We start from the raw sequence: 27,702 nt of genomic DNA on the forward strand, positions 1-27,702 counted from the left end.
GGAGCAAGAGGGCACTCAGCAAATGGCCTATGTGAGTTGAATTTCTGAATATTTAAAACATTTTACTATTTTCAAAATACACATCGCAGTTTAGACTCACAAAATATTACCAAGTAGAGAACTTTCACTTTTTATTCAGTACATAGATGACTATGATTTATTAATTTCCTCCGCACTTCAGTCTTCTATAGGGCACTGTGTTAGAGTGGGTTTGTAATTAACTTATCAATTATTGAGTTGCAGATGAATCCTTCTAATGGACGCAAAGTTACTCTTTAAAGCATTCCCTCGATGTGTTATTAATTTACAGGGTAAATCCCCTTTGTAGAGAGCAAAGGAAAACTCCTGCTCAGCCCACATCTGAGCGGTCGCATCCCAAACTAAGGGACTCAGGAGGAGCCATGAGGCTGAAGGTGCATTAAAATGAGGAAGTGGGCTGTGTCCAGGGAGCTGCTCTGCTGGACCTGGCTTCCAGCCTTAGCTTGCCTCGGCTGCAGGAGAACTGTGCCAGGGACGTGGGATGACCGACTGGCCTCAAACTGAATTCCTCATCCAGACTTCTTTGGGTCTTTGCAGGGTTAGGCCATCTGGCCCGGGTGGCTTCTTTGCACTCTGCTGTTTCCTTGGGTTTGAACTCTTACTGTGATCTCATGATCACAAGTTTTAAAAGTATGTTGAAAATGACATGAAAATAATCCCTCCCCGAGCGCATTTCCCCTTCCTGGTTCGCCCCTGCCCTTCCCCCACCTTTATACTCTTGTGGCACCTGTCCACCTGTCAGTGCCCCTCCTCACGGTCCACTTCAGGTTTTCTCAGAGCACTGGCTGCATGGCGAGGAGCATGGGTAAGGCCCCGGTGCCCATCTTCAGCCTGGCCTTCTAGACTGTGGGGAGTCGGGCCCCATCTTAGCTCCCAGCTCTCTAGTCCTGTGCTTCCAGAATGAGCCCCCTGCTCCAGCCAGGCCAGCGCCATCCTCAATGTGCCACATTCATTCCTGACCGGGGACTGGCACTAGCATCCCCTCTTCCTCTCCTGTCTTGCCATGTCCTTTTGAAAAACAGTCCTACTTAACAGAAGCAGCCTTACAAACTGTCTGCCTCTCATTGAGCATCAGAGCTCTGGCCCTGAGCTTGTACAGAACACAGGGTCTGCATCTCATTTTTTTTTTTTTTTTTTTTTGAGATGGAGTCTCGCTGTCTCCCAGGCTGGAGCGCAGTGGCGCGATCTCTGCTCACTGCAAGCTCCGCCTCCCGGGTTCACGCCATTCTCCTGCCTCAGCCTCCCGAGTAGCTGGGACTACAGGCGCCCGCCACCACGCCTGGCTTTTTGTATTTTTAGTAGAGACGTGGTTTCACCGTGTTAGCCAGGATGGTCTCGATCTCCTGACCTCATGATCCGCCCACCTCGACCTCCCAAAGTGCTGGGATTACAGGCGTGAGCCACCGCACCCAGCCTGCATCTCATATTTTCATACCGGCACCGCCCAGCACTATTGCCTCCCCAGATTGGCAGCAATTTGGAAGCAGGAAGTAAGCATTGATAGCTGAGTAATACTTACCACTGTCATGGCTGAAGTTCTTCTTTAGCCTGAAAGGCAGTATAGGTAGAGCACAGGGGTTCTCACATGCCAGCATGCATCAGAATCTACAGGAGACCTGATGAAAACACTGAGCACTGGCCCCACCCCCAGAGCTTCTGACTCAGTGGGTCGAGGGTGGGGCCTGAGAATTTGCATGTCTAACAAGTGCCCAGTGCAGCGGAGGCTGCTAGTCCTGGGACCACACTTTGAGCACCCTGGGGTAGAGGTTTAAAGAGCATGAGCTTTGATACCACCCACCCAGGTTTGAATCCTGGTGCCAAAACTTCCTAACTGGGCAAGAGGTTTGAGCTCCTTAGGGCCCCATATTCTCCTGTGTAAAGGGAGTAAAATCATGGTACCTACCTTACAGCACTGTGGAGGTCAGGTGAGATAACGCATCATAGCAGTGTTTTGCATGTAAGAGAATATTATAAATATTAGCTGTTATTAATAACTATTTTGGTAGGACAGGAAAGACATTGTGATATGGTCACAAAGTGGCGTAGGAATGACACGAGCTGGGCTCCACCTAGTGCCACCTCAGCTCCTTTTGTTGCCCATGTAATTTGGGGCAAGCTGCTTAAAATTATTTAAGCCTCAGTTTCTTGATGCACAAAATGTAGGCAGTAGTATTTGTCTTCTCCCCCTCTTGGTGGTTGTGAGATTCAAATGGAAGGATATTCCGAAGGAATTTGTGTGAAAGGCATGTCCTGGGTATTACGAAGAGCTCATATGTGTAGTGTTTGTTTATGTGCAAAATGCTGCTAAGCACATATCTCTGCCAATACCTCATGCACCATGTAGAGTGAGTAGAGGCCGTTATGCCTTAGAGAGCTGGGGGGAGCCCTTGGGTGGACCTGCTGCCCTCCACCACAGGCCCTGATTATTCACTGTGGCTTCCCAGTCTCCCCCTGGGGCTATTTGTTTCAGTGATCTGATTTTAGCTGCCTGCCTGCCCTCTTCTAGAAGCTTTTGTCCAGTCTAACTTTGGGCCAAACTAGAAGTTGCCAGGCTAGTCAAAAGAAAATCGATAACCAAGCTAGTGTAATATACTGAATTTCATGTGCAATGTTCACTAAGTCCTGTTGGCATACAGATATTGTACATTATGAGCATCTCATGGTAACCTTTTCATTTTCAAAATAGTATGCAAGTTGCCTTTAATTTTAAAGAGTTCACTTCATAGTTTGCAGCCTCAGTTTTCACTCCGTAAGATAGATATTATAACCTTCTCTTGGTGATTCTTTCCGTGTGTCAGTGTTCCTGGCATTTTGACACTGCCCATGCTCTCTGTGGGGATGAGGCCTGTTGGGAGCATGAAGGAGGGTGTAAGGATTTTCAGCTCCCAGTCATACATTTGCACGATGGTTATCATCTCTTCGCTGGACTCACTGCTCTGACATGAATATTCCCTGTTTGTGTTATGTGAGCATTAACCAGGTCTTCATGATCACATTTCTTACCCTTACACCAGCACTGAGACAAAAATGATCCCAAAGCAAAGAGAGAGCCGTATTCTGCTCACTCCACAAAGTAGGCCTGGCCTTCCTTTATTATTCCCAGCACCTACGGACGTGCTGAGAGAGAGAGATTGGCCGGTTTGGATGGTTTTTGCCTGGATTTGTACCCGAGTGTACTCTTGCTCTGTGGGTTCCTTTCAGGCTTAGGTCACAATAGGTGTTGGTTTGGCCTCACTCCGGTCCTTTGTAGACATCTGCCCACATCACAAAGCCCCCATGTTTGGCACAGCCCGCAGCAGTTGGCACTGCCTGCCCGGGAAGAGTCCAGTCCTGGAACAGCGGGGGTTGCAGGTGCATTGGCACGTGGTGGTGGGGAGCGCACACAGGCCTTGCCTACCCAGCGCCTGGCGACGCTCAGCAACACCGTCCCATCCCTGAAATATCTTGGCCTCGTGGGCTTGTCACTCCAATTAAAACTTAAACATGAAAGCGGCTCAGGCTGCTTCTCCCTTTGTGCTGAATTTGAGCATGGACGGTGCCAGAAGCATGTCATGGAGACTGTTAAGGGGTGCCATGTTGCAGGGAACGTTGAGGGGGTCAGGGATCCATTTCTTCAAGATTTGCATCTTGCTGGTTGCTGCTGCGAAGTGCACCTGAAAGGCAAGCTTCTGTTTGCCAACAGAAAGTCACCTTTGGGATGGTGGTGAAAGTCATTTTCCACATGTTCACAGATACGGCCGTGTTACCAAGCCTCACGCTATGACTTATCTCTGGCAAGGACTTACAAAATAGTCTCTCTGGCTGATTGTCAAAAATTACATCATATCGGAGTAAACTGCTTTTAAATCAGACATCCATTATTCATGTATATTAACTGCTTTTTTATTTTTTTATTGGCTGTTTTGTGTATGATTTACTCTTTCGTCACTGGCTCCCCCTCTCCCCAGTTGTCTATCTTTCTCATCCCTGTTTTTTTAAAGTCTTAGCTCATCTGTGAATTTATAGAGACTGTTCACCTAGCTTTGTGCATGAACGTTGATATGCACACCTTGCATTTTTGTAGTTCAATTCCACGTTTCTGTGGATCTTACTTTTGTTGGGTCAGAATAGCAATGTGGGTCGTTTACGTGAGTAAATTCTACCATGAAGATATATAGGACTTTTTCTTTTGTATCTTTTGTTTTTTAAAAAGGAGCATCACTAGTCTTGTACGTGAAGATCTGTACTGAATAAAAGTGTACCTGGCACTTAGCAAACAGCTGTATACATTGCAGTTGGTGGACAGCAAATCGACTTTGTGTGTTCATTTGTATGCGTGAAGCCTGTCTTTACTGTAAGGCCAGCATAGCAGTCGCCTGTAAGGGGTAGATACACGCAGACATGTACGGTGTATATTCATCTGCTCATTCTTTCATCAACTGTATACTGAGCCCCTCCTATGTGCCAAACACTGCACAGGTATCCAAAGGAGCTTCTGTTCCTTCCAGACAGTGCGGGGGGCGCACCCTGGGCATCTGGCATCTTCCATGGTTATGGTACTTTTTCCTGATTCATGGCATTTGACTGGTTGGAATAAAGACTAGGTACAGATTATCCTATGTATTTAACCCCCAAATCAGCATTGTTGTTTTTGCAGACAGCATCTGGATTCTTTTATGCTCATTACTTGAATCTTTGTTGACTATTTCTTCCAGCACCTCAGACCTTTTTTCTGGAATGATTTTCTGTCTCCCAAAAGTGCATTCTTTAGAAGTTTCTTTCATAAGGACTTGGTCACAAGTGTTTTCTGTGTTTCTTTCTTACAGCACCTTCATTTCATCCTTATCCTTGAAAGGTAGTTTTGCTAGTCTTTTACAGTTCTAGCTTGACAGTTATTTTCGCTCAGCCTTTGAGGATATGACTGGTTTTGCCTTCCACTGACACTACTGACGAGTTGGCTGTCAGTCTGTCATTCTCTTTTAGGACTTTCTGTCCTTTTGACTGCTTTTAAGATCTTCTCCTTGTCTTTAATTTTCTGTGGTTTCATGCCAATGTCTCTTTGTATGTCTGGGATTTATTTATTTATTTTTATACTGTCTGGGATTTCTTGTGTGTCCCTCCTTTCAGTTGTAGAGAATTCTCGGCCCTTATCTTACTGGAAATGTATCGCGATGCTCTGCGTGGAGCTCAGGGGAGGTGTGCATGAAGGCAGCTTCTCCCCTCCTCCGTGCTGCTCACTGCCCATTCAGATTTCCCATCTCTCTGTCTGTTACATTCCGCCTAATTCCTCAACTCGGTATTCCAGTCCACAGTTTCTCTCTCGGACTTCTTATTTCTTGCTTATCTCATCCATTGACTTTTTAATTTCTAGAAATTCTCTGCTTTATTTTTCAAATCTGCTTAATCTGATTTCCTACTTTTTATCCTCTCCCTCTTTTATCTGTAAACATTTTCAGCATGCTTATTTTGTATTCTTTATTTGATCTTGCCTGGAAGTCTAATTCTCCTTGTTTTTCTGTCTCACATATGATAAATCACTTCTTGCTGTATTTGGATTTTTTTAATTGTGAGCTAATACTCAGTTGATCTTGATTTGTAGGTTTCTTAAAGGGGCCTGAGTTGAAATTGTTTCCCTCCTGAGAAGATTCTGCCAAGGTACTAGGAGGTATGTTACCAACCCGAAAATACTTTATTAGGCTTGGATTCTTTTAGCCTTGCAGGTGGTGTAAACTCAAACCCAGAACTTGTGTGGGGGCAGACATGTGACTTCAGACTGTTTTCCACCCCGAACTGAACCTGAGGCAGACACGTTTCTGGGTAAGCTCTCTGCACCAATAGATACTTTCCCCATCTTGCTTGCTTTTTACTGAATGTATGTAGCCCTGCAGGGACCCAACTGTAGGTTCTACTTCATGCTGGGCAGATGCTTGGTCTCCTGTTTCCCCAGCTCTCCAGGCTCCTGACACTGGAGGGAGGGCCCAAACTAGCCCCTGACTTGAATGCTCTCTTACCTTCCTGGGTTTCGTGCTCTCTTCATCTGGGTTTCATGCTCTCTCCATTTTGGGCTCCTGTGAATTTCTCTGATTGCTTATTAAACAGAATGTCTGAAGGACTGTTTGATGATAGGCTGAGTCTTATCCAGCATGGTCACTGTTTGTAAATGGCAAGGTTTTCCAGACATTCTTGTCTGCCATGTTGTCAGAGGTGGGACTGTCAGACTGGATGTAGTTGGGGCACTCTGGCATCTGGATAGTATGAAGAGATCTCTGTGGAACCATCTTCTATTTTGGGTAGGATGGAGCAGTTCCTTTGTACATACCAGCAGCAAGATCCAGGAGTGGAGGAAGGTGTTAAAGCACTAAAAGCAACATCTGAATATCTTTGGGGTCTGAGACTATAGGAAGCTCTGGATTTGCCTGGCATCGTGTACCAATCAGTGAGCCTCCAAACACAAATGCAGGCACTTAGTGAGATGCGGGAATGTGTAACTGACACTGTACCTGGCATGTACTGCCCTTTAATAATTGCCACATGAATGAATGAATGATAGGATCTCTGTCCCCAGGAATCTTAGAGTTAGGAACCTTAGAGTTGAAGCCTAGGAGAGTGTTACAACGTATAGTGTGATGCGGTGTGGTGCTTGGTAATAGTGCTGCAGAGCCTCCCCTGACCTGCTGGAGTCACCGCCTCCTCCCCTCCAGTATCTGAGAACCACAGATCTGGGGAAGAGCCGGAAGAAGATAAGACACAGGTCAGGGTGACCTTGTCGAAACACCACGTGATGCGTGCAGACAGCAAGGACTGTCAGCACTGACCAGGGGAACGGGCACTATGTGCCGAGGACATCATGGAGAAGAGAGCACAAAGGCAGCTGGAGTGGACGGAAAAGAAGAGAGCAGGCAGTTTAACTGCCTCACTGCCCAGCATCTGGCTTCTGATCACAACTTCCCTGTTCAGAAGAGCCAAGAGCCACATATGTGAGGCAGGTTACTAGGGATCAGAAAAGAAAGTGGGTAGATGGTATCATCTTCAGGAAGTGTAGTCACATCTTCCTCTCGTGCCTCTTCTCTTATACTCCGCTCAGCCCAGCACAGCACCTCCTAACCTTTGGCTCTCTTTGCCACTGCCCTTTTTTAAATGGTGGCCAACAAATCATCTTCAATTGAAAAAGCTTTTAAAATGCTATTGTCTTGTAAGGAAGCCTTCTGACTCCTCCTGAGCTCTCTGGACAGACAGTGCTGGGCTTCTGGGGAGCTGAGCCAGCTGCTGGGGTGGCTTAATGCCTGGTGGTGGTTTAATGCCTGTAGCAGGTATTTGAGTATGAAGACTCAGTATTTTGGTAAAATTAAAACACAGAGTTCCTTTCCTCATTCATCAGTATAGGACCAAAATTCTGAGAGGGTAAGGCTCTATCATCTTTTCACAGTGATTTCAGTATGCAAGTGGTTCATGATTAATTATGAGGGTGATAGCCCCCAATTTAGGAAGAGCTTGCAGTGTTAATCCATTTCTTACTGGGTGAAGGAAGAAGTTGGTCTGCCTTGAGCTCACCCTGCCTCCCACCCCCACAGGGACAAGAGCCATCTCTCAGCTCTTTCCTTCACAGTTTGCCTGGAAAGCCAGTCCAGGCCACACCTGGATGCTGCGGGGCCCGCCTGCCCACGGCGGTGGCTGATGCCTCCCAGTTGTTGGGCCTGTAGCTGGTGTCTCCTTCCTGACTCTGGACCGCCGCCCCTGCTGCTTAGGACACCAGCTGCCAGGACATGGCTAGAAGATGATCGGTGGGTCTCCTCAGAGAGGCAGGCCCCATCTATGGAGGAGCAGGACAGCTGGCGATCAGGCCCCAGCTGGAGAAGAGGTGGGCTCTGTCAGCTGGCAGCAGGCTGGGACTTCTGCACGTCACCCAGCGTCCCTGCACGTTCATTCCAGTGCCTAGAAGATGATTGATAAATATCTGTTGGCCAGCTCTTGAATGAATCACAGCATTATGTATTTTATCTAAAAATTATAAACAATCCATATGGAATTGTGTATCCACAGAGAAATTCTACACAACCATTAAAAAGAACAAGATCTATCTATAGGTATTGACACGTAGGGAAAAGGAGTTGTGAAATAATCCCATTTAGGAAAAAAATGTGTATACACACAGAGGCAGATGTGCAGAAGAAAAGTCAAAGTATATATATCAAACTGTTAAAAGTGGTGATTTGTGAGAGATGAATATACAGAGGGCTACCACTTCCTTTATAGAATTCTATTATGTTAGAATTTGTTGTAAGATGCATCATATTTGAAATCAGAAAAAGATTTTTAGAAATAGATTTCAGATACATCAGAATCATTGACAAAATTGCAAGTTAAGATTCTAAGACCAGGATTTATGGAAATACTTTAAGATCTCTAAGAAAAAAAAAAACAGATGAATAGAGAACTTTCTGCTAGAGTTCTTTTTAAAGATAGTGCTTGCTTTTCCCCCATTGCCTTCTAGGTCTACCTGGAAGCCAAAGAGGAGGAAAAATTCTTCTCTGTGTCATGCATTTCCTATAGTCACCATTGTAAAACACACAACCAGCCTCAACATGGTTTAGCTGTTTTAGCTAATTCTTACAGAAACATCTATTGCCTGCAAAAATTTGCTCTGTAATTACTGTTCAAGTGCTTCTCTAATATATACCTGGTACTTAAAAGGAACCATCCTCAACATCATCTTTGGCAGCTGCATTAGTGCAGAATATTTTCTCCGGGATTTGAGCTGGGGTAGGTTTTTCCAGCATATCTGTACACCTCTGAGAATGAGTCAAGTGGCCATGGGTTGAGACTCACCCAACTAGGGCAATAAAGAGAAAAATTAGTCTAATGCATGGTCTTAACAAGAGGGAGAGTGTGAGCATGAATAATTAATCTCACTAGTCTATGGCAATCAGATAAAATGAAGTCCCATTTGCTCAACCTTATTAAAAGAGAGAGAGTGCGTGGGAGGGAGGGAGAAATGGTAAAGGTCGTTAAGGGACTTGTAACATGGAAAGAACTGCCTTTGAGATGGGTAATGTGTTTTCTAATCTCTGTAGTCTTTAACTAAACGTCATGGTAAAGGTACTCTTCAGATAGTTCTGATTCGTTGAATTATTAAACATTTTAGAAAATACTGCTCTGGACTACTAACTTAGATGTCTTTATGATGAATTTGCAGAGAGTCTTTTTGGAAAGGGATTACATCTCACTATATCACTAAGAAATAATTTATCCACTTGTCAAAAAAGAACAACTGGAAGACATAAAGACACATGGACCTACTCAGTATCAGATTTCAGTTCTTAGATTTACCATCAACATTCTACCGACTTAAAGGCCTTACCTTCCTGCTGCAGAAGTTGGAGTATTTTAAAAACAAGAGACCACTCGAAAGTGGATGCAGAATACTAGTTTTATAATAGAATGTGAGGTTGCTCTTTTTATTTTCTCCCTCCAGGTGCCGATTTTATATAATTTTTAGGTTATTCTCTGAAGATAAGAGATTTGGTTATTTCTATATACTTACTTGGAAGAATAAATTTACTCTTGATATTTTAAAATTGTTGAAATGTTCTGCGTCAGAAATTTTTCTTTTCAACTGCAATTGTTCTCTGTAGTCTTTATGGATTAAGAGGGCATTTTAAATTTTGAAATTGTCCTTCTTCCTTCCAGATGCTGTTAGCAATAGTTAATATTATAGTGTTGTTTTGACCATTAGAAACTTCCAAAGAAAGATTCACTTGTTAGAAATGTGTGTTGACAGGATTGATTATTTTCAAGGTAGAGAATATTTAATTTATTATTAACTTCTCAATACTAAAGTAAAAATCTGTATCGTGGTAAGTGATAAATGTATAGGCTGACAAGAAGAAACGCACATCACTCTCGTGTGTGCTGAGAGGAGAAATCTTTCTACAAAATATTACTATTAAAACCTTTGGCTGAGGCCAGGCGTGCTGGCTCATGCCTGTAATCTCAGCATTTTGGGAGGCTGAGGTGAGGATCACTTGCGGTCAGGAGATCGAGACCAGCCTGGCCAAAATTAGCCAGGTGTGGTGGCGGGCGCCTGTAGTCCCACCTACTCAGGAGGCTGAGGCAGGAGAATCGCTTGAACCCGGGAGGCGGAGCTTGCAGTGAGCCAAGATCGCGCCACTGCACTCCAGCCTGGGGGATAGAGTGAGACTCAGTCTCAAAAACAAAAACAAAAACCTTTGGCTGGGTGCAGTGGCTCAGGCCTGTAATCCCAGCACTTTGGGAGGCCAAGGCAGGGGGATCACTTGAGCTCAAAAGTTTGAGACCAGGCTGGGCAACATAGTGAGACCCCTTCTCTACTTAAAAAATTTTTTCAAAAAGAAAGAAAGATATCATCAGCAGGCTGTGGTGTTACACACACATAGCCCCAGCTACTCGGGAGGCTGAGTGGGAGAATTGCCTGAGCCCAGGAGTTTGAGGCTACAGTGAGCTATGATGTTGCCACTGCACTCCAGCCTGGATGACAGAGCAAGACCCTGTTCCCCCACCCCCTTAAAAAACCAAAAACTTCTGAGTTCATTAATTTAAAAATGTCAACCACATGATCTCCAGGATAGAAAGTATGCTCAGAACTTGGTATGTTTGTGTGTGTGTTAATGAGGAGCCTTCTGAATGTAAATTTGAGGCAAGGACTCTGTCCTCAGCACCTACGACAGTGACTGACACATAGGAAGCATTTAATGTTCTTTGAATTAAGTTGAATTGAATTAATACTTTTTAAGCAAAAAACGTAAATTTCCCCCTGCTGGAGAGAAGACACAGAGGTGTTCTAATATAACAGTGCATTGTCTGGAAATCAGGGGTACCTTCTTATTTACTTTCATACCCTATGGAACACAGCATCCTAACATTAGCAAGCAGAGAGTGAAGAGAAAAGTGTTTGGGAGTGAGTTTGTGTTTTGGTTTATAGTTCAGTCCGAAGGAAGCATCCAGTGGCTATGCAAGCTTCATCTTCCTGGTCCTTGTACTATTCTTTCTTTTCCCGCCTGTGACGTAAATTCAGATGAGAACTCATGCTGGCTCATCTGCAAGCTTCCTGATGCTTTGCGAGCTTTCCCATTCATTCCAAATCAGAAGCAGTCAGTGGCCCCATGGTTTCCAGACGGCTTTCTCTTTGTTAAGAAATTAGAATACCTGATTTCCCTGCGTTTTCGTTGTGGCCTGAGTGTGCACCTTGGCTTGAGGAATTCGCTGGATTTCCTTCTCTCTTCCTTTGCATTTCTTTTTGGCACTCTTAATAGCCATGTCCCTATACTATCAGTAACCTGAAAAAGATCAGGAAATTAAGCGGCAGAACATCTTCACGGGAGCTGAGTGATAAGGATCATGCCCTCCACGATGGTGAAATGAAAGTATTTGATGTTGGCCTGGTGTGTGGAATTGTGGGCCCACACATTTCTCTTCCTCTCTCAGATCCTGGTGTATAGCCTGGAAGCAGGACGCCGCCTCTTGAAGCTGGGTAACGTTCTCCGTGACTTCACGTGTGTCAACCTCAGCGACAGCCCTCCCAACCTCATGGTCAGTGGCAACATGGACGGGAGGTACGTGAGTTGGAAGGGCATTGCCTTGCAGCCCCATGGCTTCTGCCAAGGCCCGGCCCCCACTGCGCTGCTCACACTGCCCGGTTCTCAACAGCTCTGCCCACCTGAGTTCAGCCCCGATCCCATAAACACTCTAGACTCAGAGAACAAAGTCCTGTATTAGGTAATAGTTGGATGTAGCTATGTCTCTGCTTCATTTCTGAAGCACCACGGGAAGGTTTTCTTTTAAGCCATTTGGTGGACGCAGTTGGTAGAAGGTCCAGGGAGACCACTTGGAATATCTTTTGTCCCCTGCTGCAAAATTTGTTTGGCACTTGAAAGCTCACTTTCTAATATTAAAAACAATAACCTAAGGGATGAATCATGTTCATCAAAATAGGGTTTCCTGCCAAATGATGTCAAGAGTGTATTTTAGAACACGGTGGTGTCCCTCTGGTGATGGAAGGAAAGAGAGACTTCATGTGAACAGATTCCACTTTCTATTTAGCTGATTAGCAGCCTTCTCTTTAACGCACTGGCTTAGGGAGTCGGATTTTCCCGGTATAGGGGCCTGTGCCAGCCCCGGGCGCCCCAGGAACCATCAGCACAAAAGGATTAAAGTGTTTGAAAAGACCCTTTGAGTCCAAATTTTAGGTTTCTCCCCGCCTCTTCTTTCCTTGTTTTTTTCTTTTCCTTTTTTTTTTTTTTTTTGGCCAGTTATCTGCTGTGTCTGATCCAGTGCCCTGAAGAGAGGTAGCATGGCTGAGGGCCAGGGGCTGCTGGCGCCCCCTCCCCTGGGCCCGGCCCCGGGCTGCAGGTGGCGGGCTGCTCGGAGGCGGGTGTCAGATCGTGAGGCGGGTACTCCTCTGTGCCAGATCCCAGGCCTCTGTCCCGCCAGTGCAGCAGCTTGCAAAAATAGTTATTCTGTCAAATAATATTTTCAACTCCCAACCTTCACCCCTAGATACCCACCCCCAACTTAGAGCAAGGAAATGATGTGAGTATGCTTTATTGGGAAGAAAAATAAGGCCTCCTAAAATGGCTGATGTTCTGGTGCTTGAGAACTGAACTCCTCAGTGTGTGTGTGGGGCACGCACTGGGCTAGTTCTCTTTAGAAACTAGGCTTGATAAGTGGCCCCACATGTGGCACGGCAAAAGAATCAAGTCAGTTTGTAGTTTTAATCCCGCATTTTAGTTTTCAGGTTGAGCTATACAGAGGCTCCAAGCTCCTCTCCTAGGATCTCCACACAGGGACCTGGCAGCTGCTTGGTTTTGAGGAGAGGCGATGTGGAGAGCTCTTTGGGATGGTGGGTGGTGCTCACAGTTTGCTTGCAGTGTGAACATTTATATCTTCAGCCACGGTTAGGCTTACCGGAAACCAGAAGGGTGTTGTGGAGAAGAAACCTCTGTTTTCTACATAATTTCAAAAATATTAAGAAAAAAATTCTACAAAGTTCCAAAAAGCAAAACTTGAATTTGCAGCAAGCCAAGTACTATGTTGAATCATAATGAAGCGATGTGTAGGCATTGTATTTGCTCTTATAAGTAATCTAGAGATGGTTTTTAATGGAGGATGTGTGTAGGTTATATGCAAATACCACACCATTTTATATGTAAAGGGAGACTTGAGCATCTGTAGATTTTGGAATTGCAGGGGGTCTTGGAACCAATCCCCTGTGGATACTGAGGGCTGACTGTATACACTCAGTAAAGCTGACTTTTCCTCTGGAGCAAGCTGCCTCATTATGTACGCACTGCCAGGGAGGTGTTCCATGCATAGTGTCAAAGGGCTCTCTGGTCAGTTTGCAGTCCAAACCTGACTATGTTAAGTCCATTTTATTAGTAAGCCAATGTTACATTTTTTTTTAAAACGCTCTGTCTCTGTGGATGAAAAGAACAGACTAGTGACTTAGAGTTGGAGGTGGGGCATCCAAATTGGCATTTAACCAGTGTGAGTCCTAGAGTAGTGCCAGCTGTGTGCCCGCTGCTGGTACATTAGGGGCCAGCCATCATATGTAAGAATACTCCCTGAGTCAGGGTTGCTCGGTCAGCAGCTTAGAATATAGAGGTTTAAAATCTGTTGTTTTAATAAAAATTGCACATCTAGAAAAAAGGAATGAGGAAGCTAGACTAAGTGTGGTAGAGGGAAGTCTTACATTTTTTCCCCAGAGGTTTAATAGCTATGAGTAAGATCTCATTAGAGATGCTGGCCCAGGCTTGTATAGCTTATGTTTTATGTCAAAAGTGGGAGTAAGGGGTCAAATATTATGAAGAGAACTATGTCCTTGGCTGCCACTTACTGACTGATGCAATTTTTTACAAACCCTAGAACCTTCCTATTTTAAAAACTTAATTCCCACTGCATTCTCTTAGTGCTTTATAAATAACTTGGGAATGAGATGAACTCTAAAGGTACATAAAACTGCCCCAGATTAAGACAAAAATGTTTTCATTAAAGTAGGGAATCAGTTTTAAGTAGTTTGCAAACATGGGTGGAATTTTATAAGGAGTTTTATTTTGGGGGTGTGGGGGGACAGTGAGCTTAAAGTAAAAATGAAAAAGGATCTATCCTATCACTCAAGAAAAACCAGACGCTTGAGGTCAGGAGTTCAAGGTCAGGCTGGCCAGATGGTGAAACCCCGTCTCTACTAAAATACAAAAATTAGCCACGCATGGTGTGGCGCATGCCTGTAATCCCAGCTACTTGGAGGCTGAGGCAGGAGAATCGCTTGAACCCAGGAGGCAGAGGTTGCAGTGAGCTGAGATCACACCACTGCACTCCAGCCTGGGTGACAGAGCGAGACTCCATCTCAAAAAATAAAGAAAAACTAAAAAATAAACAGAGTCTGATGAAGAGCAAGAGAACGATTGGGGTGGAAACTGAGTTAATGTTAGAGTATGCTTTTCCCTCGCTGGGAGGGAAGGCTTGTAAAGATGGGAGCAGAGAGAAAAGTGAGATTTTGCATAAGAGTTTTATCAGTGTAGATCAATGAGTTTTTCTGAAGGCATATTTTGTCTCTTCTCACTAAGACTAAGAAGAAAGAGCAATGAGTAATGGTACGGGGAGTGATGCACATCGGCATTAGGACTGGCTGCTCATGTCCATTCCACTCACCACACTCTCTCTGGTACTCGGCGGGTGCCTAGCACAGTATATTTTCTATTTATTCTAAGATGTACATTTAAAAAAATTGTTTCACATCTATGAAATCAGAATGGACTTTTACAATAGCATCATAAAATGGCAGCATTTTTAAAAGTTACACAAAGTAATGATGCTTCTTGGAATCAGTGGTGTTTTCTTTTTTTTTATTTATTTATTTTTTATTATTATCAGTGGTGTTTTCAATGAAATGAAAGTATATATTCACTGAAGGCAACAATGAATTAATAGCTTAGGAATTGGGACATTTATGAGAAGCTTGAATGAGTCACTAAGGAAAAGTCTGCAGGAAGTAATCACTTGTTTTTTTTTTTGGTTTAAACCCTGTCTGGGGTTTATTAAGCATTTAGAATCTGTATATTTATGTCTTTCACTAAATTTGGAGTTTCCTGCCATTATTTCCTCAAATAGTTTTTCTGAATATTCCCTTTCTCCTCTCCTTCCAATAACCTCAATAGTGTAAATATTAAACCTTGTGAAATTTTCCAACAGGCCACCAAAGCTCTGTTCATGTTCTTTCCCAAACTTTTCTTTCTGTTCTTCAGGCTGCATCATCTCCGTTGCTCTGACTTCAGGTTTATGGACTCTTTCCTGTGTCATCTCCATTCTGCTGTTGAGCCTATCCAGTGAATCTTTTATTTCAGATTTCATATTTTCTTGGTTAAAAATTTCCATTTGTTTCTTTTTTTATATATAGTTTCTGTGTCTCTGCTGAGGTTGTCACTGTCAGTATTCCCATGCATTTTACCTTTACCTCGTGGAATATAGCTACAACAAGTTCTTTAAAGTCGTTGAGGGTTCCCAAACTAGCTTATCTTAGGGTTGACATCTGTTAATTGTCTTTTCCCTTAAGAAAGGGTCACATTTTCCTGTTTGGCTTTTGGTTTGGGGTATGTCAAGTAATTTTGAATTGTGTTCTGGACATTGTGGATGTTGTGTTTTATACACTCTGGATCCTGTTGTGTAATCCTCCAAGGAATGATTTTTGTTTTGTTTTGCTTTTGAACAGGCAGTCACCCTGGTTAGGTTCAGACAGCAAGTTCTGTTTACCCTTTGTGGGTGGTGACTCCAATGTCAGTTTGCTTTCCAAAGCTGTTCAATTTCTATGCTGTTTTTGGTCTGCGCATGTGCCACGTGGGTTGGCAGTGGTTCAGTCTTAGTTGAGCTCTTAAAGCCTTTGCCGTCCTGCTTTGAATCTGTCCCACATAGCCCAGGGATGAGCCTGGGATTTATGTGGGTTTAGACACAGTATTATGGGATCCCTTTCTTGAGATTCCTCCTCTCTCAATCCTTACACTTTCCAGCCTTCAGGGACTCCTATCCCTTACAGTTCTCTGGTCAGAAAGATGGGGTTTCTATCAGAGTTCTACCTGCTGGCATTGCCGCCACCATGCAGCATGTAACTGGGGACTGTCCTTGGGGCACAGCCACAAGAAAGAGAAAAAAACCTACAGTAACCCTCACCCCTATTCTTTGGGGACGGCAGGGGCCCCCTTTTGTTCCTCTGGTCAGAAAGATGGAGTTTCTATTGGAGTTCTAGCTTCTTGCACCACCACACAGTTCTGCATGTTGGAGCCCATACTCAGGGCAAGGCTGCAAGAGGAAAAAGGGAAAACATGGGAAACTCTTCCCCTGTACAGCCACTTCCATGGGTTTGACTCTCCTCTGCAATCCATCGGCTTGGGTTGACTCCCCAGAGTCCTCAGGTGTTTGTTTTTGTGTTTTGTCCATAGGTTTTGCTGGCAGTCGGCAGGAGAGAGGCAGCAGTGGGCTTACTCCATTCTGGCCAGAATCAGAACGTCCTCCTTTCTTTTCGGTGAATTAAGTCAGCACAGTAGTTGGCAGTCAAGGGCTGTATTAAATGAGGGCCCTTCCTATTCTGTAGCTCTCAGTCTTCTCATCTGTGATCTGCTCATTTTCACCGTGCAACTGGGGATCTCGCAGGGAGAAGCTTATCCGTGCTGTGCTATGGAGAACCAAGAGTTGGTGCTAAGGGCAAATGTCAGGCTGTAACTGGGTTGCTAAGTCACTGAGCCAGCAAATTCCAGTGTTTTCCCCCATGGTCTCAAGTTTAGCACTGTACTGAGATTTAATTTACATGCCACATAATTCACCAATTTAAATTGTACAATTCAGTGTTTTAAGTAGGTCCACAAGGTTGTGCAGTTATCATTACAGTCCATTTTAGAACATTTTCACCCCAAATAGAAACCCCAAATCCATTAGCAGTCACTCCCCAGTTCCCTCATCCCCTCCATCTTTAAGCAACCACTCATCTACTTTCTTTCTCTGGATTTGCCTGAACATCTCCTATAAATGAAATGATGTAATCTATGACCTTTTATGACTGGCTTATTCCACTTAGCATGTTTTTAAGATAAACCCAAGTTGTACCATGTATCAGTATGTCATTCCTTTTTCTGGCCAAGTAATATTCCCTTGTACAGATATACTACATTTTCTTTATATCAATTAGTGGACATTTGGGTTGCTTCCACCTTTTGACTATTATAATGCTACTGTTATCATTTATGTGTAAGTTTGTATGCATATTTTCAGTTCGGTTGGGGAAATACACTGGGAGTGGAATTGCTGGCTTATGTGGTAATTCTATGTTAAACCATGTGAGGAATTGCCAGACTCTTCTATAGTGGCTATACCATTTTACATTCCCACCAGCACTGGATGAGGGTTGTAGTTTCTCCACCTCCTCACCAACACTTGCTACAGTCTCGAATTCTAGATTTGCATTTCTCTGACAGCCAGTGGTGATTAACATCCTTTCATGTGCTTATTGCCTGTTTGTATATCTTCTCTGGAGAGATGTCTATCCAAATCCTTAGCCCATTTTTTAATTGGGCTGTCTTTATATTATTGAGTTATTAGAGTATTTTTTTAATATAGCCCAGGTACAAATCTCTCATCAGATATGTGATTTGCAAAATATTTTCTCCCATTCTGTGGGTTGTCTTTTCGCTTTCTACATTGTATTCTTTGAAGCACACAAGTTTTCAATTTTGATGAAGTTCTATTTGTCTGGTTTTTTTTTTTTTTCCTTTTGTCATTTGTGCTATGGATGTCATAGCTAAGAAACCATTTCCTAACCCAGGCTCACAAAGATTTACTCCTAAGTTTTCTTCAAAGGGTTTTATAGTTTTGGCTCTTACACTGAGGTCTGTGATCCATTTGGAGTTAATTTTTGTATATGGTGTGAGGTAGAGACCTAAACTTCATTCTTTTCCATGTGGATATCCAGCTATCCTGGCACCATCTGTTGAAAAGACAATTCTCTCCCCCATTCAATTGTCTTGGCACCACTGTTGAAAATCAATGGACTGTAACTTTGAGGGGTTATTCCGGACTCTCAGTTCTGTTCTGTTGATCTGTATGTCTGTGTTCTGGCACTACCACACTGTACAGCTTTTTGATTACAATACCTCACCCTTTCTAAAATAAGTAATGTAACAGTAAACTTCCAAATGTCAGGCATGTTGAATAGTGTCACTGTATATGAAAGTAACAGTATGGATATAGGAAATACTCATGACTTAGTTAATAACTAAATGTTTTAGTATTTCCAACTTGGGACCATGTGCCCTTTTCTTGGCATTATATACATTATCATCTGTGTCCACTGGATGGACTTGTTATGGATCTCAGAATTTTGGGTCTAGTAGACCTCTTCAAGACCATCTAATGCCGGTCCAGAAAGGTTCAGTGACCAGTCAGTCCGAAGGGCTTGTTAATCTTGGCCACATAGAATTTTATGTTCTCTATACAGAGAACTCTAAACTTCAGAGATACAGCCTTAAAATACAGAGAGCACTAAGCTTAGGCTAGCTGCATTAAACTGGCAGTTCTACCTGAAAATACACGTTTTTCTAGTTGCCGTTTAAAATGAATCTTTCACCAAAGGCCATTGTCAGTGCTTTGTAGATAAAGCTATTGATTTTGGCGTATAAGGTTATATTTAAAATCCTCTTTAATATTTAATAGCCCAGGTTCAGTGAGAGCAAACAGAATCATGTATTGATTTCTTTAAAAAAATACTATTTTTAAAAATAATTTGGTCATAAAAAAAGCCTACATTGTAATACCTTATTGCTTGTTCTCTTTGTTTTGTGGGTAGAAATATAGCTGAAGGTCAGGTCCTCCTTAATGAAACTGCCGAGCCAGACACTGAATAGGCTTCAGCTTGCCATCAGCTACGGTGTTCCTCATTATCATATGGGAGTATTTAATCCAAGCCAATAGGAAGCACGCCCTGAGTTGTGACCCCCCAATTACAGAGTCTCAGTGCTTGCTTCTTGCCCTGACAAATATAAAGTTGTGTGCTGTGCTCGTGCTACTGCTGCCTGCTGTTAGAGAGAGAGTGATCGGGGCGTAAATGTTGCATTTGCTCCATCTGCAAGTGTTATAATAAGTTATTCAAAGCTCTCAACACAGGACCAACCAGAGCGTGCCTCCCTCTCGGTTCCAGCACGTTTTCCTGCCCATCAGATGGATGCTCCTCTGTTGGAGTCTTTGGAAGGTTCTGGTGTCTTTTGTTTTAATTGGTGGGCTACCGCCGACTCCTATGGTGTGATTTTCATTAGAGAGGGGCTGGAGAGAGGGAGTGTTGGAACTGTCCTCCAAGCCCAACCATGAATATTAAACATAATACAATTACAGCTTTCAGACCAATTATTTTTCCTTTCAATGGGCAAAGTTGATGAAATACTCGCTAGATGGGGATTCACGATATCTACCATTGGCTCCTCTTTGTCCCTGGAATCGGTTGTCTTGGCATATTCTGGTGCCCATTTGCTGTGCTACCTGTTTCCCAGCGTCGAGTATTTGGTTTGAGTGCTGAGCTGACGACGGGCTTTGCCAAGGCGCACAGCATTCGGGCCTGTGCTGCGCGCTGTCAGATGTCCGAGGCGGATACCTGTTTCTTCATGTGAATCTGAATGGCTTGGGTGGACTTAGCATACTGTGCTGTCTGCTGTTTCTGTCGACGAGAAGCCAGAGTGGTGCTTCTCTAAGGAGATGTCAGAAAAATGTTTTTCCTTTTTCCCAAGGGGGAGAAATTCAAGGCTGGTTTGGCCTATTTTTTTTCCTTAGTGATATAAAATACACTGAAGCCGCATCTTTTGGTTTATTTGTTTATTTTGTTTGGAGCCATCCATGCTGGTATCTAAATACAATAGCAAAACAGATGGCAAACTTTGAACTTCTGGACCAAATTTGTGTTTGCCTTTGTCTCCTTAACAGCCAAACTGTAAATTATGGAGTATAAATATTCAACAGAGGAGCTCTTTATGGAAATCACCATAGCTGAATAGACTCTGATTAACCAAATATGCACTGAAAAGTACTTGGTAAACACTTCCGCTCCCCCTTTCCCCAATCCTTTTCAAGTTCCCATTATGGCCTAAGGTTAGAGTTCTCTTTACAGCATTTATACTTTTTCTCTTCTCTTACCTACGCATGCCTAAGGATAGGTGTCTGTAAATGTGACAGAGAGAGACCTTTGTTTACAAAGTCATCTTCAAGCTCTCTCTGCATCTTTCTGCTCCCAGATCCCTCACTGGCAAGTCAGGGACTGAGCAGCATTTGTAGCAACGGACCTATTATGTATCATCTATACATTATCATCTGTGTCCACCAGATGGACTTGTTATGGAGCTCAGAATTTTGGGTCTAGCAGACCTCTTCAAGACCATCTAATGCTGGTCCAGAAAGGTTCAGTGACCAGTCCGAAGGGCTTGTTAATGTTGACCACATAGAATTTTATGTTCTCTATACAGAGAACTCTCAACTTGTCCCTGGAATCGGTTGTCTTGGCATATTCTGGTGCCCATTTGCTGTGCTACCTGTTTCCCAGCGCTGAGTATATCTATTCACTTGGGTTGCCTTGTCAGTTACATGGCCTAGCAGGAAGAAGAAACAGTCTCTCCTCTGTGTCCTAAAACAACGTGTTGTTCCATCCTGTTTTATTTCACCTTTTCTAAGAAATAGATGAAAGTATTATTTTTTAATTATGAAACCGAACATATGTATGGGAGTGTATATAAGGTACGCATACAGTTTCAAGAGTAACCGAGAATGCCCGCGCATCCACCTCTCAGCTCAAGAAAGAGAGTGTGACTGTTGAAGGCCTCCCGGTCATGAATGAATTCTTGTTTTTTAAACATGGCAGTGTCCAGAATAAAACACAAAAGCCTCCTTTATTGCCCTCTTTCTTCTCCAAGGTAATTGTTGTTAATGTTTCAAGTACGTGCTTCCAGAATTTGATCTTTAAAATTGTTTGGTTTTATTTAAACAGGAAGTACGCACATTGAAAATGGGCCTCAAAAGCAGAGTAGCCTAGAGGGCGAAGCGCACCCCTCTTCCCAGCAGCCTTGTCAGCCTCCCTCATTGCGACTGCTTAAATGCTGAGCGTTCTCTGGGGGCCGCCCACACACGCACAGCCTAAATGCATGTCCCCCAGCACACACCTGTGCGCACGGCTGCCAGTCGGCCTGTGTAGTTCTGCCCCGGGTCCCACTGTATGGATGTACCATAATTGCTTTAACTAGCACTCAGTTGAAGAGCTAGTTAATCGTGTCACCTACGTCATTCCAGTTCATGACAGCTAAAATGTGTCTGATTGTTCCTGTCAGTCTAATTATCTTTCCTGAATAGGTAATGTCTTTTTCTCTCAGGCTGCTTTTAGGACCTCTTGGTCTTTGTGTTTTCCCATTTTTTAAATTATACTCTTAGATATGTATTTTGTGTTTGATTCGTGTGCATTGAGTCGGCATGCATGTCTTTCATCAGTTCGGGAAACATCAGCTGTTAACTGTCCGCACTCTGTTTTTTTCCTTCCGGAACTTGGGGCTTGTGGTGCACCACCCCTTCTGTCCCTCATGTCTCTTATACCCCCATTCGCAGTTTTCATATTTATCTCTTTGTGCTCCATTCTTGGTAATTTCTTCACATTTTTCTTCTGATTCACGCATTCTCTGATCTGCTTCCAGCCTATCTCCCAAATTTAATTTCAGGGACTATACTTTCATGCTTTTGTATTGAAAGCAGGAGTCTCCATACTCCGCTCCCTGCCTAGGGTGGCCCTTCAGTGTGTTTGATGAAACCACGGAGCTGAGCCTGGCGCTTGCCAGCAGCCTCCCCTCCCCTGAAGTCGCAGCTCACCCTCTCCTGTCTGGTTTTCAGCTCAGGTCCTGGGGAAGTCACTTCCTACGTGAGCTCAGCAGTGCCCTTAAAAGGATTTTATCCAGCATTTTTAAGCGTTTTACAGTGGAACTGTCAACATGTTGTCTGAAACAGAAGCCTCTTTTGCAACTAAGAGCAGTGACTGGCCTTGCGTGTATGTGGACTCTTGTGTAGCTACCTCCTCAAAGTGGAATTGCCGGCTCAGAAGTGAGGTGCATGTGGTATTTGGTTGGATATTGCCAAGTCACTCCCCAAAGAAGGATTTCTGCTCGCCTTGGCTGTCTAGGAGTACCTACCTGTCCATGTCTCCCTGCCACACAGTGCCTGGTAGGGCATGTTACCAAACTTTACCTTTGCTGGGTAGATTGGTGACAAGTAGCATTGCATTGTAGTTTTACTGTGTAATTTATCTTATTACCAGCAAACTTAAACATCTTACACATGTTTAAAAGCCATTAGTATTTTTCTGTGAATTGCTTTTTCTTATCTTTTCTGTCGATTTAATAATGGGTTGTCAGTCTTTACTAATTTGAAGGCATTTATTATAAGACATTAGCCCTTTTTGTTGCAAACATTTTCCTCAGTTTATCATTGGACTGACTTTCTGATTGTTCCCCCCAATAGGAAAAAGTTAAGCCCTTTTTTCACCTTCCATATTTTGTTATGTTTAGAAAGGTCTTCCTCCTTTGAATATGTTTTATAGTTTATGTTTAACTCTTTGCGCTCTCTGTAATTTGTGTAATATATGTGATTGATAGAGCTCCAAGTTGAGAAATTATAGAGTATTTTGCCTCTAACTGCTGTTACAAATGGGACATTTTCTTTGATTCTATTTATTTTTTAAACTAGATTTTAGCATATAAATTTATATTTGACTCTGTGTTACTGAATTCTCTGGGACTGTCCCTTCTCACTAATAAGAAGTCTACCCACTTCTTTCCGATTTTTTTTAACCTTTCATTTTTTCCTTTTGTCTAATTGTGTCTGGTTTTTAAAAAGCGATGTGAAGTAATGGTGGTGCCAGTGCCTCACTGTTTCTAAAGACCACATCTGGAATGGCTGTGACGTTTCATCCCGTTGCTTTCGGCTTCCATGGACGTGACTGCCTGGTTTTTCGTTGATTCCCCTTGTCTGTGGCATCTTGCTGTGGAGTCTATTCCTGATGTTTCACTCGGATATGTAGTTTTCTTTGATCATGCTCTCAGGGTTAGGCTTTGGTAATAGAATGCTGGCTTCATGGAGAATTTGGAAGCTTTCCTCCTTTTCCTAGGCTGTGGAACAGTTAACTTAGCCCTGGAGGCAGCTGGTCCTTAACAGGTCTGGCCAAAGTCACTTGTTCTTTTTTTGCAGGGATTGTTGCCCCTTGCTGGCTTCCTCAGGCTGCTATTTGTTATTTTATCTACTTGGATTTTCTGTCTCCTGGGGATTCGTTTTGATAATTCTTATTTTCCCAGAAAGCCATTTACTCATCTAAGTTTTCAGATTTGGAGATTTTAAAAATTCAAGAAATAGAAATAATTTCTGAATAGATTATAGTGACTAAAGAAACTATTAAAAAAAAAAAAAAACAGGCTGGGTGCAATGGCACATGCCTGTAATCCCGGCACTTTAGGAGGCTGAGGTGGGTAGATCCTTTGGCCCAGGAGTTCGAGACCAGCCTGAGCAACACAGCAAAACCGTCTCTACTGAAAATTAAAAAAAAAATTAGCCTGGTGTGGTAGCACGTGCTTGTAGTCCCAGCTATTTGGGACACTGAGGTGGGAGGATCACCTGAGCCCAGGAAGCTGAGGCTGCAGTGAGCCATGATGGTGCCACTACACTCCAGCCTGGGTGATGGGAGTGAGGCCCTGTCTTTAAAAAAAATAATAAACAACAAAACCTATAAAAAGAAATGTGATCCATGGAGTTTGTTTTTCCAGGTCTGACCGAACATTGAGTAAACTGCCCCTTCGTTGTTTTAAGTGCTCTCAGTGAATGCTTTTGCCTTGAACTACTCTGCCTTTTCTAGCATTAAAATTGCAACATCTTTTCATCCTCATTTGCAGATGTGTTTTTCATGCATAGCATATATTTTTACTTTGTGATCCATGGGCAGCTCTTCTTGTTAATAGGAAGGTTTGTCCTGTGTGCCTCCATGGACCCAGCAGACACACCAGGTCCCACTTAAGCCATCTGTCTTCTTGTTCTGGTATTTTGCTATGCCACTTCCTTTCAGAGAGTATCCACAGGTAGTTCACTTTGAGTCCTTTTCTGTTAAAGAAAAAGAAGTCTTTCTTTAAAGTCTTTCTTTATTATGCCTTCACACTTGGTAGCTAAGCTAGGTATAGAATTGTTGGTTCAAAATAATTTTCCCTCAGAACTTGGAAAATTGACGTGTGTGCGCATGCTTGCATAACTAGAGTCAGGGCACGGGACATGTTTCAGAGAATCCTGTCGCTCCACAGCTTTTGGGTCAGACGTGCGTTTTTAATCTTACATCCTTGTGCTTGTCCTGTTCCTTGCTAGATGCTGGGGTCTTTTCAGGGCAGGGACTGTCTTTTCCTTTTCGACTTGTATCACAGGGTCTCTTAAGCTCATCTTTACATTTATTAAATGTAATGATATTAAATGTAATGAATTTGATTTACTTTTAGCCTTTGGCTTATTGTAGAAACCAAGTAGGGTGGTGTTTGTAGTGGATACGAGATTTCTGTCCCATTATCTAATTTATCCTCGTGAAAAATTCCACATATATAAAAAGTAGTTTTTAAAGAGGTTCTTAAAGAAATGTGGATTATTATAAGGCAAGTAATTATTTCAATAAGTGACTGCCCAGGGTACACACACCCTTATCCCCGCTCTGCTGTGCTTATCAAGTATAAAGGCTTTCCCTTTCTCAGTTCCAGCAAGACAGCAATGAACTTACAAAGTCAAGTGAAATACCCAAAAAGTGTTCTTTTCCTAACCGGGTGAGGATCTGGGGTGTCTGGCTTTGTAGCTCTTGCCTTTAACAGGTTATTTTACCAACAGCAAAATTACTGTGCTGGGCAGTACACCTACTGCTGGGACAGGCGTCTCAGGCCAACCTGCGCGTGCAGTCATGCAGGTGGCTTTTCCCTGTTAAGCAGGTAAAGTGGGCAGCCACTGTCCTTGGCCTGCGTCTTTCTTGCTCCATGTGCTTTTAAACCATTCAGATGAGACCGTGTGGGTCCTCCCTGACAGTCTGTGCTTGATGTCCTTATTATCGATGTTTGCAGCTGAGGAGTTTTTCATAGCAGTGTTGTGCATAGACCAGCACCGTGGAGGGGGAGTTTGTCATTTGAAGCTTTGACTCTAATCCCATTTCCCTTCTCTGCTCTTCTTGGGCCTGTCCAGGGTGAGGATCCATGACCTCCGCAGTGGTAACATCGCCCTGTCGCTCTCCGCCCATCAGCTCAGGGTCTCTGCTGTGCAGATGGATGACTGGAAGATCGTCAGTGGAGGCGAGGAAGGCCTGGTGTCCGTGTGGGATTATCGGATGAACCAGAAGCTGTGGGAGGTGTATTCCGGGTAAGGTGCATTCTAGACACTCTTGGGAGTTCCTAGTAGGAACAGGGAAGGCAGCACTAATCAGCCTGCACCAGGCATGGTGCTAAATGCCCCCTACCCCCCGGCTTCGCCAGGTGAATCCTTACTGTGACCCTAGGAGCCAGCTGCTGTCCCAGCACCGCTCTGCAGAGGAGGAAACAGGCTTGGAAATGGCGCTGGTCAGTGGGGATGCAGTTCCTGTCTCTGACATCATTCAGATCGCCACAATTCCTACATTAGCCAGGCCCAGCTTTCTCTAAGAATGAAACTACTTTTTTGCAAGTGCTATTCTGATTATTTTAGGATTTCTCCATCTTAATAAACAGAAAAGGGAACTCAAAAACATAGGAAGCTCGCTGGGCTAGACCAGGATGTGACACCCCACCTGCCCACAGGTGGAAGGCAGGGCTGGCCCAGCTGCTGTCCTCCACTCGAGTCCGTCATGTGTAACCATGGTTCTGCCCGTTGCTTAGACTTTCCTCATGCTGTTTACAGAGAAGAGCACTTAGGACTGAAGGGGTTCAGGCTCCAACGAAGGAGGAATTTGTCATTTCCACCTTTAACACCACTATTCGAAATATAAATAAATACTATCCTAAGCACAGGCTGATGGCGTCACAGAGGTAGGTAGGTTTACACCAATGGCACCTAACTGGTTAAGACATTTCCAGTGAGCCTGCTTCTGACCTTCAAAGCAGCAGCCCAGCCCAGGGCCGGCTCATCAGAGCTGACTTGAGCCCACCCGCCACCACCTCTACCTGGCCCTGCAGGCCTCGAACAGGAGACCCTGCGTTTGAGACAGGTGGGGAGAAAGGCAGCCGGCCCTCTTGCTTGCTGCCCTCAGCACCACTGTGAAGAGACATTCAGCCAGACATGTGGCTCACCTGTAATCCCAGCTACTCAGGAGACTGAGGAGCTCTCAAGGCCAGGGGTTTGAGGCTGCAGTGACTGTGTCACTGTACTCCAGCCTGGGTGACAGAATGAAACCCCATCTCTACAAAACCGAGATGATTCTGGGCCAGTGGCCTCTGAGCATGACAACATAGAAGAGCAGAAACAGGGCAAGGCCCTCCCACAGGAACTAAGATTTGTTCCCCACTTACCGCAAATCAAGGTAAACCGACCTCTGAGAACACAACCTCTGAGCAGCAACATGGTCTTTATGGAAGTGCAAGGTCAGCAATTTGACAGGTGTCTCCAAGAGGCGGCAGGGTTACATGCAGAATGGGCTTCTTCCTTGGAGGGGCGGTGTTAGCAAACACTGTGGCCGGCACATTTTATCAGACAGAGCCCTGGGTACTGCCTGGCCCGCCCCCTCGCTGTGGCTGTGCCTGTTCAGGGCGCCTCGGCCCTTTTTCTGAATGGTGATGCACTGAATTGCCACCAGGTGGTGCCAAACGGCAACTAAAACTCCCGCACTGAAATTCCCGGAAGCATTGCCTTTGAGGAAAACCCTGGATCAGCCATCCAGGTCCTCAGGAATGGCTGCCAGCCCCCAACTCCAGTAGATCTCATTTTTCTCTCAGCAAAGCTTCACCCCCTGGGACAGGCCACTGAGATGAAGCCTAGCTAAGGAAGGCCTTCCCCAGAGGTGTGGCCTTGTCCCAGCACTGCCTCTGTCCCTGTGCGGTCCAGGCTTGTCCCCCACGTGGTCAGTTTTCACCAGCACAAGGCTGACAGACACATGGTCTCCTGCCCAGAACTCACTGACTTGCTCAAGGCCTCACCTGCAGTGCCTGCTGCCAGGCCCCAGTCTGGCTGTTGTTTGGTCACTGTCATGTACCTCCCGCTGTCCGCTTCAGTCTCTTCAGCCCAGGTCCTCGCCTGCCTGACAGGGTGCCGTCAGTCCTCCAGGCTGCAGGCCTCCACCAAGCCTGCCCTCCCTCCCCGGGTCTTTCTCATCCTCCAGGTCCACCAACACTTTCCTTCTGTGGGTGTCCCAACCCCGGGGAGGCAGGGACTGCTTCCCAGCTTCCCTCACTCCCAAGAATCCTTTGCTTTAGTCAAGGAGAGCAGCCCTGGCCCAGCCCACACAGGCCTCGTCCCCTCCTGTGCACCCCTCCCAACAGACCCTTTCAGCCCACAGCACCTCCTGCTCCTCCCAGCACTTAACTCTGGATCACATTATTTGTAGCTTGTAACATCGCTTGTGCTACAGAAACATTGGTCACGTTTTCTGGGACTGCATCTTACCTTCTTCACTAGCTAGGGCTC

General features: G+C 44.4%; 1 protein-coding gene and 1 long non-coding RNA gene across 4 annotated transcripts in view; one reads left to right on the forward strand and one right to left on the reverse strand.

The window, feature by feature from the left end:
• Nucleotides 1–27,702, forward strand: part of FBXW8 (F-box and WD repeat domain containing 8) — a 121,293-nt gene that overhangs the window by 87,833 nt on the left and 5,758 nt on the right. For all 3 annotated transcript variants that reach the window (XM_003832416.5, XM_003832417.4, XM_055096230.1), the window contains 2 exons: nt 11,479–11,606; nt 25,297–25,470. In XM_003832416.5, the coding sequence (XP_003832464.2) occupies nt 11,479–11,606; nt 25,297–25,470 (302 nt within the window). The remainder of the gene's footprint in view (nt 1–11,478; nt 11,607–25,296; nt 25,471–27,702) is intronic.
• Nucleotides 12,252–26,056, reverse strand: LOC129393552 (uncharacterized). The gene is made up of 2 exons (XR_008620507.2): nt 25,596–26,056; nt 12,252–25,502 (listed from the first exon to the last, which is right to left on the reverse strand). It is a non-coding gene; the product is annotated as an uncharacterized LOC129393552 (long non-coding RNA).

Source organism: Pan paniscus, chromosome 10, assembly GCF_029289425.2.
Source record: "Pan paniscus chromosome 10, NHGRI_mPanPan1-v2.0_pri, whole genome shotgun sequence".
NCBI lineage: Eukaryota > Metazoa > Chordata > Mammalia > Primates > Hominidae > Pan > Pan paniscus.